A 19,523-nucleotide genomic window follows, 5' to 3' on the forward strand; every position below is an offset into this window, starting at 1 on the left:
AGGAAATTACGGTAGGTGGAAAGTGGCAAATAGATGAGAATGCGTACAGCAACTGGCGCGCATGATTGCAAGTGAGAGTGAGAAGTTGCATGATGCCAGACCAACGGGTGGCGCCAGCAATGGCTGCCTCGCCAAGTCTGTCTGTCCTTTCCTTCTTTTGTGTTTTTTTTTAAATTAACTTTATTAGAAGCGTAAACACATAATAGCAACACGGTCTGTTTATCAATTACATTCATACAAAGCTTCTGTTCTTTTTATAGATTTTTTTGAAAGATAGAACTGAAAAGAAAGGTCTATAAACTAATAGAGAGGGAGGGATAAAAAAAGGAGAAAAAAAACAAGAAAAACAAAGAGCATAACAATTTTGGAGATAGGTCTGTAAGGCATAGTTATTCATCCAATCCTGAGCTCAGGTTTCAGTCCTGTTTCTGTGTTGAACCAATTTACCTCTTTCAAAAACTCAATAATTGGAGACCATATTCTAGCAAATAGTTCTGATTTGTCAGTTAAGACAAGTCTAATTTTTTCCAAGTGTAAGGTCTCAGACATTTCTGTAATCCACATTTTAATTGTGGGGGTTGTTGGGTTTTTCCAAAATCTTAGTATTAATTTTTTCCCAGTTGTTATACTGTAATCAAGAACATTTATTTGATTTGTTGTAAGTTTTATACTTTGTTCTGATATTCCCAATATTATTAATTTTGGATCGGGATCCATTAACAAATTCAGAAATAATTTAAAAAATATCCATCCAATTTTTAAAATTTTTATGCAATTTACCAAGGTATGAGTTAAGTTGGCTTCTAGGTATTGACATTTATCAGATAGGTGAGATATTTGGAAAAAACCTGTTTAATTTTGTTTGGAGTAATATAATCTATGTAATACTTTAAATTATATTAAAGAGTGTCTGGCGTTTAACGAACAGTAGTGTATATGTTGTAAGCTTTCATCCCATATATCCTTTGGTATGGATTGAGACAATTCATTTTCCCGTGCCCTTCTTTGTATTTTAATTGTACGTGTTAAATGTATGTTTTTAGTGTTCTTTAGCTTGTTTTATGTGGGGGGTTGGGGGAAACTTTTTCTAATCTCTTACCTCGACAGAGATGCAATTTTTTCCCGTATCGTATCTCCCTCCGCACTGCGGCCTAACATCCAAGCGTGGGTGCTTACAAACTTAACATCATGGAGCCCGCGGTCTCTAGTCAGAGACCGACTTCAGGAACTCCATGCTGTGGGAGTTTCAATCGCCCCGACGTGGGGCTTCGACCCCCGGTTGTGGGAGCATCGATCTCCCCGACCCCTGGAGAATGAAGATTGGACTTTTTTGCCTTCCATCACAGTGAGGAATGTGGGGAATCCACTGTGGTGGATGTTATGTTAACTTTTATGTAGTTGTGTGTCTTGTTGCGTTTTTTTCGTATGGCTATATCGTAATTCGCATATCACTGTACCTTAATTGGTATGTGACAATAAGACGTTTGAATTTCTCAGGGAAATTTTAGCTTTTAAGAGATAAAACTTGAAATCAGGCCCTTCAGCCCACCGAGTCCATGCTGACCAGCGATCACCTGTACGCTAGTTCCATTCTACACACCACGGCAATTTGCAGAGGCCAAACCTGTACGTCATTGGCACGTAGGAGGAAATCCATGTGGTCACATGGAAAACATACAAACTCCACTCAGACAGCACCTGTAGTCAGGATTGAACCCTCTGGAGCTGGAGCTGCTCTACTGCTGTGCCACTGTGTAGAAAGGATGAGGTGTGTTACTATCAACAGTGTGTAAAAAACGTGAATCATTTTTACCTGGTATGGTGCTTCCAGCAGTGAATTGATTTGTTTCATTCCATGTTCCTTTTGCTGACATCCTTGGATATCTCCATGCATTATTTCTGCAGCAGTAGCAGCAGATTTCTTCCTCCAAATCGTGGAACATAGTGCACATATTCCACTTGGTTAGCTTACAACCCAATGGTATGAACACTGAACTCTCCAATTTTAGGAAATTTCTCACCTACAAACCCCCCCCCCCCCCCCACCACACCCCCCTCTCCCGCGCTCCCCGCCACCAATTTCCCTTCTGGCTTCAATTCTGGCTTTCCTTACAATCCACAACTCTTCCTCAATCCACAATCCACAACCTGCCACACTTTGTTGTGCCTCTCCGTTTTTCCAGCTTTCTTCTCTCCCTCCTCCATAATCAGTCTGAAAAATCTCAACTCAAAACATCACCTATCCATGCTCTTCAGACATGCTGCCTGACCCGCTGAGTCACTGCATCACTTTGTCTCGGCGTTTCAGCAAAGTACCTATCTGACTCCTTACTGCCACCAGCAGGATATCAGGAGAACTTGTCAAGATTTAGAGAGTTCTTGGTCCTCCAAAATATTCCAATTGGAATTAATCGTTACTTTTTTGCATATCTTTCATTCATTTGTTATATATATCTATATCATCATCTATATCTCTCGTGGAAACAAGGAACTGCAGATGCTTGTCTCTATCCTTGCTCCTCCTTTGCACATTCCAAAATGCCTCACATTAGCTTTATCAAAATAAAAATCCACTCCAATCCACATTAAAGTGATATTAAAGCAGCCAACTAAAAGCATTGTCATAAGGTTGGGTTTTAAAGAGCATCTTGAAGGCAGAATTGTAGGAAGGAACTGCAGATGCTGGTTTAAACCGAAGAAACACAAAAAGCTGGAGTAACTCATAGGGTCAGGCAGAATCTCTGGAGAACAGGAACAAGTGACGTTTCGGGTCGAGACTCTTCTTCAGGCTGAGAGTCAGAGGAAAGGGAAACGAGAGATATAGAACAAATGAATGAAAGATATGCAAAAAAGTAACGATGATCAAGGAAACAGTCCTATCCCCTTAAAGGCAGCAGAATTGGAAAGACTGAGAAACGTAGGAAGGGAATTCCAGATGCAAGATTTAGAAAGCTTGAGGCATTGATTGTAACAATGGAAGAATTAAATCAAGAGGTCAAATCAAAAGTTAGTAGGGGGTGGGTTAAAATTCATTTAACGTTGTGAATCATATGCATATTATCAATAAACCCACAAGCATAATTTTAATAGTTTATTAAACTTTTTTTGAAGATATCAAAAATTAAGTGCTTTTACTGATGAAGAAAACATCAAGTATTTATCAAAGTTATTTCTTATTTAAAAAATCAATATTTGGAAGCAATTAGAATGGATATTTTATCCAATAATTTCATATAGGTATTGACAATGCCAGTAGAGGCAGATTGCCCTGTAAAAACAAGTGTACCTTAAATTTATAGACTCACTTTACCATTTGATAGCATCAGTGTATAATTTTGAACATAATGCTCACAGAATAAAAATAAAAATATTTGTTTACCAATGCAATAAAACTTTTACAAAATATTTTTCTTCAATTAATTATTTTTCTTTATGCACTCTCGTTTCATGAAGCGTACAAAGTGAATAGTGTTTTCTACTGCAAAATATAGTTTTATAAAAATTAACCAAACTTTCAAAGCAGGTATGTCATTACGATGCTCTGAAACCTGTTGGCCATTACCATTTTCACTCCCTGCTTGTTTCCTTAAAATGACTTCCAAATAATCCTTAAGTAATACATTAAAGTTACACGTTAATGGTTAGTAAGTATTCGTCAAACCAAAAAATTACATCTTTACTAACATTTTTGAAGCAAGAAAGAATGAAGTGCATTTTATATCAAGCCAAACAAATGCAGCGTTGCGGAAGGAAATACATTTGCAAGTATTCTAGTCGGGTTCACTTACATATATACTTTATATACTTCAGCCGATAACCCAAAAGCAGATTGTCACAATGGGAAAGCTTGACAAGCAAATTTATAGAACTCAACATCTGTCTGGGCCAGATGAGAAGAAACAGAATTTCAGCAATTTCAATGCAACTCATACAGAGTTTGTAAAAAAAATAACGTGGAAATGATTCGCTTTGGTATATTGAATTTGTGAATGGTAACAAAAAGCTTTATATGACATATAAATCACTTTACCCCAAATGTGTATTTCCCGTAAGCAAATATACAAAAAGCAAAGCTTCTGACTAGATATTTGACAAAATGTCAGTTGCAAAGTAAAGCAACAGACAATTCGATATGGCACTGTGTGGAAAGGTGTTAAAAAAATTGGCAGTGGTATTTAAAAAACGCTTAACTTGAAAAACAAGTTGAAGTTGTGTTCTTTTTAATTAATGTTAGATTTCAAATATTCATCCCCTAGCTCTTTCAGCTATTCATGAAATTCTCAATTCTAAAAATATTCTGATCGCGAAGAGAGGCAGATTTTGTGCTTCTATCTTTCGATAACATCTAATCATTAGATCTCGAGATAAGTCCATTCCCAATTTATTTTAATTGAAGTATTATTGGATTGACAGTCATGTGGATTAGACAAGAAAAGCTTGACCCAACATTGTTTTATTACACACATAGTTTTATTCCTGATGTGTAAAAATTGTTGGTCTTGTTAGGACTTTCCAAATCACATCAATAAAAAAAAAATAATTTAACATTTGTAACATGACATTATGCGGTTCCCCTGGAGTATCCAATAATTTATTCTTACTTTTTATGAGGCAGTGCTTTTCACATGACTTCATACTGACCAACTACTGCTGCATTTACTCATGCTGCTGCATGGAGAACAACAGACAAGCATTTATTAATGCAACATATAGTACAGACATCTCCAAATTGTGTTTGAGGGATTGTTATTAACTGCTAACTTGCCTTTAGCCTTGCATGTTTTCTAGATATTTATCACATTGAGTCACAGAGGGATGAAGGCTGTGTCCATCTCCAAACCAAGAAATCCTGTCCATTTATTCTGCATTTCTCTGTGCGAATCCGGGACTCACTTGCTTCAAGAAACTGCACGGATTTCAGCCAGATCTTCTTCATCTTCTTCCTGATAGAAAAACATTTTAGAAAATTTTAAATACCCTATAATAAAATGTGCTTTGTTTCAAATGAACTGATCTAGAAAAAACGATTATAGTGCAGCAAAATGAACATGTTAGCATATTCTCCACTCTTAGACAGTGATTTCAATTAACCATTTCAAAGATTATTTTTTTTCTTTCTCTTCACTTGTCATGATGCCGTGATTATATTTTTATGAGCAACGGAATAATGATAATGCACCATTATCAATATCTGACAAGTTAAATTTTCTCCAAGAGATTTTGTTCATTAAAATACTCGCAATATAATTTTTTGAATTGACAGAATAGGTACTATGGCGAGAGTAATAGAAAGAGGGGCAATAACTAAGAGGTGTGGTCACCAAGGCACCACCAGATTTTTTACTTTCTTGTTCAGGATCACTGCTAGTGGTGATAAAAATCAAAGAATGGTTTGCCATTTATCTCTGAAATAAAATGTCAACTGGACAGTAATTAATATTTTGCAGACACAAAATTGCTGGGGTAAAATTGCTGACCCAGCGGGTCAGGCAGAATCTGTGGAGGAAATGGACGGAGTTTCAGGAGCCTGTCCATTCCCTCCACAAATTAATAATCTGTTTGAGCAGTGGTTGACAAAATATAATTGTCCAGTTGGTTCGGACTAACTTTAACAATAATTATTCCACATTACCAAAATTAACATTTAATTTTTGTACCGTAGTGTATTTGACGTAAAATTTCATTTTATTGCAGAAATACAACTGTATTACTGCTGATGGTAACAACTAGAAGCAGTGAGGCATACACATAACAATCGTGTTATTTTAACAAGGTTAACAAGTTTCTATGTGTAATAGAACAAGTTGGAACTACAGAAATATGCATAGCTGTTTTGTGTGCAGGCCTTCAAAACAATACACTGTCAATCATACAGAATTATTTTTGGCAAACATTGTACCTGTCTTTGGGTTGAATTAGTGTGTCTCGGACATGGGGGATGGGTACATAAGGGACAAGTTCCAAATCCTTTTCCCAGTCTTGATTGTGAGCACGAATGACAGCTGTTTTAACAAAAAAAAAGAATAGTTGAGTTTTGTGATCTTAATCAGACAACCTCAGGCTGAGATTTATATGTACTTATACTAAAGAGCTCTCTACATTCCACCCTGCCTTATTAGCTGAAAAACACAATTGGCTAGAAGTTAGACTTTAGATATATTGGATGTGTCAAATCAACGCATAGATACAGAATACAGAATCATAGGCTAATTAAATCAAAGGCTCATATTATTTGTCAAATCAATGCACCATATAAAACACCAATCAAAGGCTCATTAAAACAAAGCATGAAATCATGACACACTTGGTTAATGAGATTGCTATTGTGGTGCACTTACATTTAAGAGCATTGAACTTGATTTGTATGTTTCACACATGGCAGCTGGGTAGGTCAGTGCTTCTAAAGTCCTTTCAGTCTGTGAGGGTGGGGCGAAGCTGTCAAGGCTTACAGGTTCCCAGAGATGTCAATTTAGCACGAATAAGGCTAATTGCACTTGCCATCAATAATGGCCCAGTAATCCGCAAAGGTTGTCAGTCAAGGGTTGGGGTCTTGTGAGTTGCGGTTTGCAGTTTAATGGAGAATCCCCCGAATGTGGTTGGCTTTATACCACATCCCAAAAAGATGCTGATAGTTTAATTTGTTACCGAAGGAAAAATGAATGGAGTTGATTGGCCTGAGAGAGAATAAACTGCAAGTCTATAGGGAAATAAGGGGGAATGTTGCTGCTATAATTGTTTTGTTGGGATGGAGAAATATAGTACCCTCCATAATGTTTGGGACAAAGACCCATCATTTATTTATTGCCTCTGTATTCCACAATTTGAGATTTGTAATAGAAAAAGATCACATGTGGTTAAAGTGCAGTCAAATTTTAATAAAGGCCATTTTTATACATTTTGGTTTAAACACGTGGAAATTACAGCAGCATTTATACATAGTTCCCCCCATTTCAGCTGTGGAGGTCTTCCTTGGCCTGCCAGTCCCGTTGCAATTAGTAAGCTCACCAGTGCTCTCTTTCATCTTAATGGTGTTCAAAACAGTTGATTTTGGTAAGCCTAAGATTTGTCTTATGTCTCTAACAGTTTTATTCTAGTTTCTCAGTCTCATAATGGCTTATTTGACTTTCATTGGCACAACTTTGGTCCTCATGTTGATAATAACAATAAAAGTTTCCAAAGGTGATGGAAGGACGGGAGGAAAGACTAGGTGCTGAGAGTTCCCATATACCTGCATTAAGGAGGCAATTAAACATACCTGATCAATTACAAACACCTGTGAAGCCATGTGTCCCAAACGTTATGGTGCCCTGAAATGGGGGGGGGGACTATGTATAAACACAGGTGCAATTTCTATATGAAGCCAAAATGTATAAAAATGGCCTTTAATAAAATGTGACAATGTGCACTTTAACCACATGTGAGATTTTCTATTACAAATCTCAAATTGTGGTACATAGGCAAATAAATAACTGATGGGTCTTTGTCTAAAACAATATTAAGGAGGGCACTGTAGGCAGAGAGAAGCAGACAGAGCCTAAGGAGTAGCAAATAGTGTCTGTGATGAATTAAACTGCCCGATCATTGCACAGCATTATTTAAACACTACACATAGAACCAATAGCCCTTGTTGGCAAACGTGGTCAAGTTTAGCAATATCTCATAGATAATACACAAACAAATAATTAGAAATTATACAGTACCTATTATCTTATTCACCATTTCATACATAGCTTGTCGTTGTTCTTCCATTTTCCTAGAATAGTATTTCAATAGTAGCAATGCAATCCATAAAAGACTCAAAACTATATAAAATGCAGAAAAAAAATGGAAGGTTTCTTTTTTGTTTAATGCGTGGTGGCAATACAATTAGTTAAACCTCATATAAAGTACAAGCATTAATTTAGAAGCTCCGATTCCAGCTTTTCATAAGATAAGAAACAGGAACTACAATAGGCCAAGTGAACCCTCTGGGCTGCTCCACTACTCAATAAGATCAAGTTGTGCTGATTTCAGACACAGCTTCATTTTCTTGCTTATTCTCCACCTAACACTTGACCCCCACTATGAATTTGCACTTGCCCATCTCAACCACAAAAATAATTCAACGTAGTGTCACTCTGGGGTAGAGAATTCAAAGGTTTATGACAGAAAATTTCTCCTTAAATGACCAACCTATTTTTCTGAAGGTATAAGCTTTCACCTATGAGAAAAAGCAGTATCATCTTTCCAGTTTTTCTTCAGAACTTCATAACATTTCAATAAGATCACCTCTCATTCTAAAATCTAATGAGTTTTGGGCCCAATTTCTTCACCCTTCCTCACGAGCCAGTTCCTTAATTCCCAGTAATAATCTTTCACCAAATTGCTCTTTTGGCAGGTATCCTCCCTCCCCACCCTCCCCCCCCCCCCCCCCCCCCCAATATAACATATAACAGGGCCATATGCATCTCCACATCAGTTTTATGTAGTCATAGCAAGATTTCCTTACTTCAACACCACTCTCTTACAAAGAAATGCAGTGCTTACATGTTGATTTTACAGTTTTATTGAAGGCACCCGGGACCATCTCTGTCAAATTAAAAATATGCTGCAATTCCACAATTTTGAATTGATATACATGACTATTTTGACAAAATATTCATATGATAAACACAAGATGACAAGTTAAACTAAACTACAGATTCAACCAATTATATCAGAATATCTGTTTTTATTCTCAGGATAAAGAGAGCAGTATGTAATATTGAACATAAATGAATCTTCTGAAAATACCAATCCAGTAACTTTTAATTTAGGAATAACTGATCCACGAATTATTAAAACTCCACAGAAACCTTAAATTACTGCAGGACTGTTTTATTTTAAAATCCAAAAATGATATCTAAATAATAATTCCTAAGACTTACCCAAAATAAAAGCCAGCATTCTGCTAAGAATGGTAAAAAATGCACGCTGCAGGCGACAATACCAATTCATCTGTGGACGAGTAGATTCAAGACAAGCCACCTGATCTATTGAAGTTATTTTTTCCTCAGAGTCTTCACCAACTAATCTGTATACAAATTAAAAATATATAAACCAAAAAAATAATGAGTTTCTTCAAGGGCACAGCTGCAAATGTTAATATTTGCTTTAAAAATGACGAGGATAAGTGATTTAAAAGTTACTAGTAAAATGTTTTAATAATATTTTTCATTCTTTTTCCACAAAATAAACTTTAGTAGCAAGACCATAAATTATGAAGTTCAACTCCATTGATTGATATTCGTAATTACAAAGTTAGAAAGGCTTAACAAAATAAGGAAATGAGACAGGTGCAACCAGTGATCCATTATGTTTATGTGGGAAGACTACAGTTTGAGAGGCAAGCTATTAGAGATCCTTTGCATGCCTGTTTTACATGACCGGCCTGCATTCTTCTAAATGTGCACCCCTTAGCAATTCTTGCAATAATGAAGTATCTCGACAGCCATCCCGTCATGCCCCCTCCTCCGCAGGAATCTTGTACATGTATTCATACAAGGACATTGCTCATTCTTCTATACACCAAAGAATATAGATCCAATTCGTTCCACAACTTTTGGTGGTACCTTGTAAGCTCCGTTTGGACTGCTGTCAAAGACAGTGAATCCCCTCTTAAATATGGGGACCAAAATTCTACTCTAGGTGTGGCCTTATTAGAATCCTCGAAACAAGAGCTTTGCTGTTTTTAAACTCAAAAGCTTTGGCAGGAAAGATCAATGTGCCATTCCCCTTCCTAACCATTCACTAGAACTGTCTGCTAACTTTTTAGAATGTGTACAAGAATATCAACACACCTTGTAGAAACAAAGTATTCCAGATACTGGTTAATACAGGAAAGGACACATAGTACTGGATTAACTCGGCAAATAAAGCAGCATCTCTGGAGAACATGGATAGGTGATGTTTTCAGTCAAGTCACCTGAAGCATCATCAAACCTTGTCCTTCAAGGTGCTGCCTATTCTGCCGAGTTACTCCAGCACTTTGTGTCCTCTTTTTAAACCTATATCCCTTTCTACTTTGCTCATCCATAGTATTTCTCCATTTAGATAGTAAGCCATTAATTCAGGGTAAAAATGATTTCAAATGTAAACTGTGTCTTTTCCCATTCACATTCTGGATGTACCACATAACCTAAATATTGAAAAAGTTGGTGAAAATCATTATGTAAACTCTCAGTAATTTAAATAGTGCTGATTAGCTGCTGTAACTTGGGAGATAATTTTTTTTAGCTCACCTAATTCCAAGGTCCCGTGAACTCAGCATAATCCACCGAAGCGCCTCATTAAATTTACTTACATTAGGAACTTTTAAAATCTGGGAAAACAATACAATATGTAAATAACAAATAATGAACAGCAGTTTTTTTTTTTTAAACTCAAGCTCTTATGAAATTTTCTGCAAAAATCTTTTTTTTAATATAAGATATATCCATCACTTTCAGGGTATTTCAGGCAGCATTTACAAATCAAAATCAGCAGCTCTTGCAGACATTTTGGACCAATAGTATTAATTCAATTGCATGGCCTGATTGTGGGGTTTATCTGCTTATTTATCAACAAAGCTTTAAATCTACTAACACACCTTCATCTCTCCTGCAGACAGGGACCATATCTCGCAATTTAGCTATAAGACTGGTGCGGGAGGCAAATGTTTTCTTGTAAATCTATTCGGCAATTATGTTAAAGTGTACCTATTACGATTTAGATTACCTGATCTCTTATGACAATTTTATTATATTTCTATTAAATAACTATTAAGCACAAGTACAACTGACTGGCATAATATTATTATATGACCAAATAAACTTGCAAAAACTCATTATCAATTCAAAATGGAACATTTGTTGGATTATAATGCACGAGATTCATTAACTCCAAGGTGGACTGTTCAAACGGAAATTCATTACTGTGGTGCATTTCTGGTAACAATTAAGTAATTCCATATAATTCTATGAATATTTAAACGGTAACATTGCACAACTATATTTCATCCATAACTTGATTGAGTTTTTAATGGTTTGTTCTACACCATGATCCTTCCAACTCTAAAGGTTGCAAATAAACTTCGAACACTTTTCGTTATTTGAAAAAAAGTTTAAACTTAAAACTAGACCAGGTGCAGTCTGCTCCCCCAACGCAACGCAGGGAGGGGGGGGGGGCAGCGAGCGGGGCTGAGCCGAGCGAGCAGGGCCGAGGCCAACGTGCGGGGCTGAGCCGAGAAGTCAATGTCGTCACTGGAAGGTGGTGGAATATTCTGTATCACTCTACCGTTAGGGGTGTGGGGGCGTTGTGACGTCACTGGAAGCTGGTGTTTTAAGCTGTCCATTGTGATTGGACGTCTGTGAGTGGCATTGTGACATCATCATTTGAAGCTGCTGGAAAAAGGCTCTCAGTGAGAAGCAGTTTTTGCCGTTGTTTTAAATTTCAACAATTAATAACTTCGGAAATATAGGTGGGAATGCGACAGGAAGATGTTTATTGCCACCAAGGGGAAAATGGAAGATGTGTGAAAATGGGAAGGCTGTGGCCTACCGTTTGAAAGAAGATAGGGAAACTAGATTGACAGAGACACATCGTGGACACAAACCGAAGACTTTTAGTTATGTAGAGATGCATTACTTACTGTTAAATGTGTCTTTACATCAATCATAGGCACACATTTACTTGTCAGTGGTGAGTTAGAGTCACATTCAAATTTACCTGCAAGGATATAAAAACAATTGTCCCTAAATACAATTATACATTCTAAAACTGAAATGAAGATTGAACTGAGAGATCCTTAGCTTCAACAGAAGGCCAAATGGCATCAAACTATTCACTATAGACATTAGAGATACAGCGTGGAAACAGACCCTTTGGCCCACCTGAGCCCGTACTGACCAGCAACCACCCCGTACACTAACATTATCCTACTCACTAGCAACAATTTCATTTTTTTTTAATTTTTTTTTTACACAATCCAAATAACCGACAAACCTGAATGTTTTTGGAGTGTGGGAGAAATGGGGCACCCAGAGAAAACCCATGAGGTCGCAGAGAGAACATACAAATTCCGTATGGACAGCACCCATAGTCAGGATCGAACCTGGAACTCTGGCACTATAAAACAGCCACTCTACCGCTGCGCTACTATGCCGCCCTGATTTTGAGCACCACTCATTAGGAAGGTTGTCCAGGGAAAGGTAGACAAAAGTGCTGAAGAAACTCAGCAGGTGCCGCAGCATCTATGGAGCGAAGGAAATAAGCAACGTTTCGGCCGAAACCTTTCTCCAGGGAAATATAGAAAATAGGTGCAGGAGTAGGCCATTCAGCCCTTCGAGCCTGCACCGCCATTCTATATGATCATGGCTGATCATCCAACTCAGTATCCCATCCCTGCCTTCTCTCCAGACCCCCTGATCCCTTTAGCCACAAGGGCCACATCTAACTCCCTCTTAAATATAGCCAATGAACTGGCCTCAACTACCTTCTGTGGCAGAAAATTCCACAGATTCACCACTCTCTGTGTAAAAAAATATTTTCTCATCTCGGTCCTAAGACTTTCCTCTTATCCTTAGGAATGGGTGCACATGTTATTAAACAGCAACATACCCAGGGTGAAAGATTTCAATTGTATAGGAGACTGAAGCTGGATTGCCCATCTTAGATGGGATAGTTATTAGTAATTCTATTTGAGAATATCTGAACCTGTAGCACATTCTGATGTGAACATCAACTATTTTAAAATCAGTTGAAGCCAAAAATATTTTTCAGGTTAGTAATATACAATATAACAACCCCATCATCAATTTTCTTAATAATGAACACAAATATTCCAAGTAAAAGGAAAAACATAAACTTTATGGCCAAGAAATTAATCTTTGAAGCCTGGAAACTGCCGGGCAGTGCTGGAAGCTTCAGAAACTTACCTGCTACATCTGCCAAATACTCATATATTTCAGTCAATAACCTCATTAACATTTTGCGCTCTTCAGCTCTGCAGAACTGGAAAAATAAACTCAATAAATAAAAAAGAAAAAAACCAATGAATTACTTGCATGAAATTTTACATGGATCTAAAGATGAAAGTGTACTGCATAATGTTTGGATTTAAACAAGTCATGTAATGCGCCCTTTATTCAGTAAGTAATAAAGTGCTCACGAATTTTGTTATTCTTCACTTTAAATACTTGTGCTCATCTATTATAGAACAGCGACCTCCAGTGGGCCATTCACGCACAGCCACCATTGGTTTGGCGATTCTAAACGTTTGCACAATGAACATAAAGTGCAAATATAAACAAATCAATGTTAAACAATGCAGTATCATAGGTCCAAAAGACACAAGTAACACCTGATCAATCTTAGAATTATATTGATGATATGAATGGACATGAAATATTGTAAATTTCCAACCTTAGTGAAATCAGAATTTTAACCTAATGTAGTAAAACTAATATTTGCTTCATTAAATAAATTCTGTGAAAATTACTCGATGTAGCAAAATTCTTCAATACTTCTTTGCTTCAACGAATGGTCTCCTTATTCAAAAAGATAAAATACACCTGTCTTATTACTTCCCAGACCTGGTCCATTGTTCATAATGACAACCTGCTGGTTGTGCATTTAATGGGATAGACAGATGCAGAATGTCCTATTTACTGAAAAGCATAGGTTATTGAGAATTGGTTTTTATTGTCTAGTCCAGTTACAAATGCCACAATGAGAAGTGATTTTGACATTGCAAAATGCCATGAGCATTCCAGTTAAATAGCTTTGATGTCATTCGTGATAAAACAATCAATAAATGAAACCATTAAAATCTAATGTTCCGATGTACATATTTAGTACCAATCTTAAGCACAATGTCACAATTATTTTGTGTCTTTAACCAATTGAAAAATTATCCTTCACCTTTATAATCTGAACACATGCCATAACTTTTAAAAGCAGTGTTAATGTTAATATTTATATCCTCACTAATGTGCAATATTTCCAATTGGGAATGAGATTTGAACAAAAATGTGGCACCACATTATTTGATCGCTGATCATGTTATTTGGAGATTCTGTTAACATGGCACCAAAAGTCAATATTGGTGTCTAATATTTTCACTTTCATTTTCACTTCATAACATTTTCACTTCAATCCAATCAGCAAAAACTAGGCACCCATTTTGCCAAACATTTGTGCTTGGTCCGCTGAGACCTGCAGGATCTCCCAATTGCTAACCATTTAACATCCATTCTCTTTCTACCCATTTTGTCCTGGGCCTCCACCATTTGCTGCGTGAGGCCACATGTAAACTGAAGGAACAGCTTCTCATATTCCGCTTGGGTACCATACAACCCACTGGTGTGAACACTGAATTCTCAGGTTTTTGCAACAAACCCCCACCCCCACACTTTTTCCCTTGTCTTCTTTGTACCCCAATTGGACGCTCACTCATTTCCCCCTCCAATATATACCTTCCTCTGGCTTCACATTTCATACCTCTTCTTTTCTCATCTCACTACCTTTTGTCTTTTCATATCTGGCGTTTGCACAACCATCTGCAGATTATACCCAAAGGGAATGAAAAAATAAGCAATAATTTCCCACCATATGCTGACCAACTGGGGAGTTCAAATACTTATTACAGTTTTTGAATATTTGTAAGGGTATTTTGGTAATTTGAACATCTTCAAGGGGAGAAGACAGGGCTTTGTTGGGGTTTATTGATCCCACTTACATTAGTATGGCCACAAGCTTGGTGCTGATGCAGGAAAGAAAAAGACACGCTGTCTGAGTTCTGGCAATGGTTTTCTGACCATGCTATGCTGCTAGATTCTACTTAGATCTCAATGGCGGAGCAACAACTGGTTGAGATTCCCTGGTATTTACTGAGAAATCTTTTTTTTTGGATCCTACACCAGATTAAATCTGATACGGGATCTGCAATGGCATTCATTAAGCAAGTCAAGTTTATTGTCATATGGTTACTTATCATATATCTTTGTATCACGATATTGGGAAAGGATTAAAAAAAATCAAATCTGGATTTGATGTTCTGATTTATGTAGAAAACTCCAAAGAAAACTACTATTAGAACTAGAAAACTACAAGATCAAATTATTTCTAACTTTTGAGAAGAAAAAGTTACTCACTGTGTCTGTCTTGCCACTGCAATCAACTGGCAACATCTGAACTAAAAATAAAAAAAGATTGTAAAATTCCAAATGAATGCATAAAAAGTCAAATACATGTACCAAATCAGACAGGATTCCTACACTAGGTTTCATCTGATATTTAGAAAAATCAGCTAAAAAGCAGGAAATGGAAGCCAATATCATTGCCTTCATAAATATGATGGCAGAGACAAAAGACAAGTTTTCATCATTCATTATTTATACTAGTTACATCGTCAAAAACTACAACAGATTTGTCAAGTATGATTCCGAGTTGATTTTTTTCTAGTTGAGGTGTATAGATATAATAATATACATGCAGACAATGGGAGGAAGGTTAACTGAGGACAAAATAAAAATGCGTACAATTATGAGGGGTACAGATAGGGTAGACTGTAGAAAGTCACTCCTCATATCAGAGATGAATAACATCTGAGCACATATTTAGGTTAAGGAGGAAAAGATTTAGAGGGGATCTATGTGATGCACAGAGTGGTGCGTAACTGGTATACACTGCCTTAGAGAGTGGTGGAAGCAGAATCTCTGACAGTATTTAAGAGTCCAGGTGAGCACTTGAATCAGCTGGGTGTAGTATGCTAGTGGCCAAGTATTGAAGGATGAGATTAATACACATTGGTTCCTGCTGGTTAGCGTGGACTTGGTGGGCTGACTGCATATTTCCACGCTCTATATGGGAATATGGCGAAGGATAATCAGTGATTCCTGGGATGGTGGATATGTGGCTTGAGGAAATATTAATCAAACAGTGCCTACATTCTGCAGTTTAGAGAAGTGATTTTATTTAAATATATAAAGGACTAGCTGCTGGGACTATATTTCTTTGACTGGGGAGTGCAGAATCAGAGGAATGCAGCCGCAATGCAAGAGGTCAATGTAAAACTTCATCCAAAGGTCAGTTAAAATATTGTGCTCTATCCTGGTGCTGGCTCAATTGTTGCATGTTTTCAAGATCGACATGAATGGATTTTTGGATATTCAATTGGTCAAGGAACAACACGTTCATAAGATATCAGAGCAAAATCAGGCCATTTGACCATGGGTGATCTAGTCTTCCCTCTCAATCACATTAACGCACCAAAAGTGGTCAAAGATCAATCATAGACTGACTGAATAGAATGACAGGCATAAGGGACTGAATGGCCCACTCCTGCTTCTGCCTTCAACCTGGAACTTCTGTAAACAATCAAGGTTTCAAAATGCCTGATTAACTTCACATGTGGTATGCATACTTACTATTTTCATCGATGTTCTCCTGAGATCCTTCAACTAATCCCAAGGCTTTGACATAGACTAATGCCAACAACACCAGGCACAGCACAATGGTGGCTATGTACAGAAACCGCGAGAGGTAAAATTCAAATTGAACCAGATGGGTTTTATGCCTTTGTTTCTCATTATTAGCGGTTCTAGCAGAAGTTCGGTGCATGTGGCTTTCATCCTCATTCTCTGGCCAACTGTCTAACCGCCCTCTATAGCGGGTATCGGAATACAAGCCCTTCGAACTTGTATTTGAATAGGAGTTGCCAAGTTTGCCTCTGTATTGATCCGACGAAAGGCTGTCTGATTTCCTTATGTATGGATCTGAACTCGTATCCTGCCGTTTTCCTGTACGAGAGGCCAAATTCAAGCAGCTGGTTCCCCCAGTATATGTATTTGAAAACAAGCTGTCAGTTGTCCCTTTATATCGATCTGAATGTGGGCTGTCAGTACTACCAAAATATCGATCTGCAGACGTACTGTCAGTTTCCCTATTGTATTGATCTGAATACAGATTCTCTGTTTTTCCTGTATATTTATTTGCCAATAGATTATCAGTTGTGCCCTTATATCGATCTGATTTGAGGCTGGCAGTAATCCCAGCATATCGATCTGCAAACAGGCTGTCAGTTGTCCCCTTAAATCGATCTGAACTCGGTCTATCGGTTTTTGTCGTGTATCTATCCGAACGCAGACTGTCCCTTTTATACGAACTCAAACTGTCAAATATCCTGGCGTATGGATCAGAGTACTGGCTGCTAGTTGTCGCTGCACTATGTGCTGAACCCAAGCTGTCAAATGTTCTGGCGTACGGGTCTGAATAGGAGCTCCTCGATTGGGAGTGGGAGTCGGTGTAGGATGTTGCCCGGTACGGCGAGTCTGTTGGCCCAGGGCCCGCTGGTTCCCAGCGCCCGGCATTGGGTCTGTCATCGGCCGAGGCGTCCGTATCGTCCTCCTCTGGATTCTGGTAGTCCTGTAGATGCTGCCAGGCCCGGGAAGCACTGGAGGAGACCCCGGAGCTGGCGAAGGCCGCGCTAGGCCGCAGGCTCTCCCGCTGCGCCGAGATGGAGGCCGAGCCCCCAACGCTGCGGGAGCTCCGCGTGGTCCGCCCGCTCCCTTCCTGCAGCCGCTTCTCCGACTGCAACTGGGCTAATTTCTTCACATAGAGCTCCCTGGTGCTGTCGGTGATCGGGCCCGCCGCGTAGCCCAACGACTTCAGCTCCCGCCTCAACTCCTTGTCGCTCGCCGCCATTTTACCCAGACGCCGATGACGTCCACTCCGGGGTTGAGCATGCGCATTCAGCGGCGGCCCGCGTCACGTGACGGGGGGAGTTGACTGAGCAAAGGAGCCATAAACCAATTTACACCAATTGTTGTTGGAGGAGATGTTTCATCTTGTGGCCAGTTGTGCCTTCCCACCCTGCAATTTATCTGGTGAATCTTGAATTAATTGCCTGTCCTGCCGAGTTTCTCCAGGATTTTGTGTCCTTTTTGGTAAAGCAGGATCTGTGTGTCTGTGTGCAGGAAAATGAACTGCAGATGCTGGTTTAAAGCAAAGATAGACAGAAAATGCTGGAGTAACTCAGGGGGTCAGGCAGCATCTCTGGAGAAAAGGATGCTTCTTTAGAACTTGTAGTGTATCCGAATGCAGACTGTCACTTTGAAATGAACTCAAACTGTCAAATACCCTGCCTACCTTGTGTCCATGTGTTTGTTTTGGCTGCTCCTAGAAATTTGGTATCGGCTGGGTCAGGAGTAGCATTGACAGAGATCGAAAAGGCCCAGAGAGAGGATGGGGAGAGGATAAAAGCATTTTATAGGGATGCATTGTAGCTTGTTTTGGGAACAGCTCCAACCAAGACCGTAAGAAATTGCAGAGAATTGTGGACGCAGCCCAGGCCATCACACAAACCAACCTCCCTTCCATTGTCTCCATCTACATTTCACACTGTCTCTGCAAGGCCACCAGCATAATCAATGACGAGTCTCACCCCGGTCACTCCCTCTTCTCCCCTCTCCCATCAGGTAAAAAATATAGAAATTTGAAAATGCACACCTCCTGATTCAGGGACAGTTTCTTCCCAGCTGTTATCAGGCAACTGAACCATCCTATCATCAATCAGACAGTGGTCCTGAGCTACTATCTACCTCATTGGAGACCCTTATTCTATCTTTAATCAGACTGCACTGGACATTACCTTGCATGAAATGTTATACATGTTATCCACTTCACCACGTATGTGTACACTGGATGGCTCGATTGTAATCGTGCATTGTCTTTCTGTTGTCTGTCTGGCACACAACAAAAGCTTTTCACTACGTCGGTACATGTGACAATAAACAAAACTAAACAAAATGTTTCCACTAGTGGGAATATCCAGGACAGAGAGCACAGCCTCAGAATAACAGAACGTACCTTTAGAATGGAGATGAGGAGGCATTTTTTTAGCCAGAAGGTGGTGGCTTTTTGGCCACAGAAGGCTTTGGAGCCCAAGGTATTGGGTATTTTTAAAGGAGTGATTAATTAGTAAGGGTGTCAAAGGTTAAGGGCAGCAGACAGGAAAATTAGGTCGAGAGGGAAGAATAGATCAACCATGATCGAATGGCAGAACCGACTCTAAGGGCTGAATGGCCTTATTCTGCTCCTATGTCTTATGGTCTTATCTCAAGCATGGCATTGCCCTAAAAGTTTTAGAGTCACTGAGAAGCAATGAACTGCTGGTGCTGGTTTATTTTTTAAAAAGGACACAAAGTGCTGGAGCAACTCAGCAAGTCAGGCAGTATCCCTAGAGAACCTTGATAGGTGACGTTTTGGATCGGGTCCCTTCTTCATACTGATTGTAGAGGGGAAGGGAGAAAGCTAGAAGAGAGGAATGGCAGGACAAAACATGGCAGGTAATAAGTGAACACAAGTGAGGGGAGGGGAGTTGATAGGCAGATGGTTGGACAAAGGCCAAAGATGAAAAGACTAAAGGTTGTGGCCCTTTAGAGTAAATCCCTCCACATATATGCCTGACCCGCTGAGTACCTCAAGCACTTTGTGTTTTGAATCAGGTCCCTTCTTCATAATGATTG

The 19,523-nt window shown here is 38.8% G+C and overlaps 1 protein-coding gene across 1 annotated transcript; it reads right to left on the reverse strand.

Moving 5' to 3' along the window:
- Positions 1–3,078: 3,078 nt before the first annotated feature.
- Positions 3,079–17,736, reverse strand: LOC129708672 (LEM domain-containing protein 2-like). Its single transcript, XM_055654581.1, has 9 exons — positions 16,425–17,736; positions 15,150–15,190; positions 12,933–13,008; positions 11,648–11,724; positions 10,260–10,339; positions 8,907–9,052; positions 7,701–7,802; positions 5,900–6,002; positions 3,079–4,943 (listed from the first exon to the last, which is right to left on the reverse strand). Exons 1-9 carry the CDS (start codon positions 17,698–17,700, stop codon positions 4,796–4,798), a joined length of 2,049 nt encoding a protein of 682 aa, XP_055510556.1. The 5' UTR covers positions 17,701–17,736; the 3' UTR covers positions 3,079–4,795.
- Positions 17,737–19,523: the final 1,787 nt, after the last annotated feature.

Source organism: Leucoraja erinacea, chromosome 24, assembly GCF_028641065.1.
Source record: "Leucoraja erinacea ecotype New England chromosome 24, Leri_hhj_1, whole genome shotgun sequence".
Classification (NCBI taxonomy): domain Eukaryota; kingdom Metazoa; phylum Chordata; class Chondrichthyes; order Rajiformes; family Rajidae; genus Leucoraja; species Leucoraja erinaceus.

Excerpts from the sequence above, each read along its gene's own strand:
- LOC129708672 (XM_055654581.1), bottom strand. The coding sequence starts at position 17,700 with ATGGCGGCGAGCGACAAGGAGTTGAGGCGGGAGCTGAAGTCGTTGGGC. Across the intron at positions 11,725-12,932 it reads GTATTTGGCAGATGTAGCAG|GTAAATTTGAATGTGACTCT; the intron begins GTAAGTTTCTGA and ends ATATCCTTGCAG. Across the intron at positions 6,003-7,700 it reads AATGGTGAATAAGATAATAG|CTGTCATTCGTGCTCACAAT; the intron begins GTACTGTATAAT and ends TTGTTAAAACAG.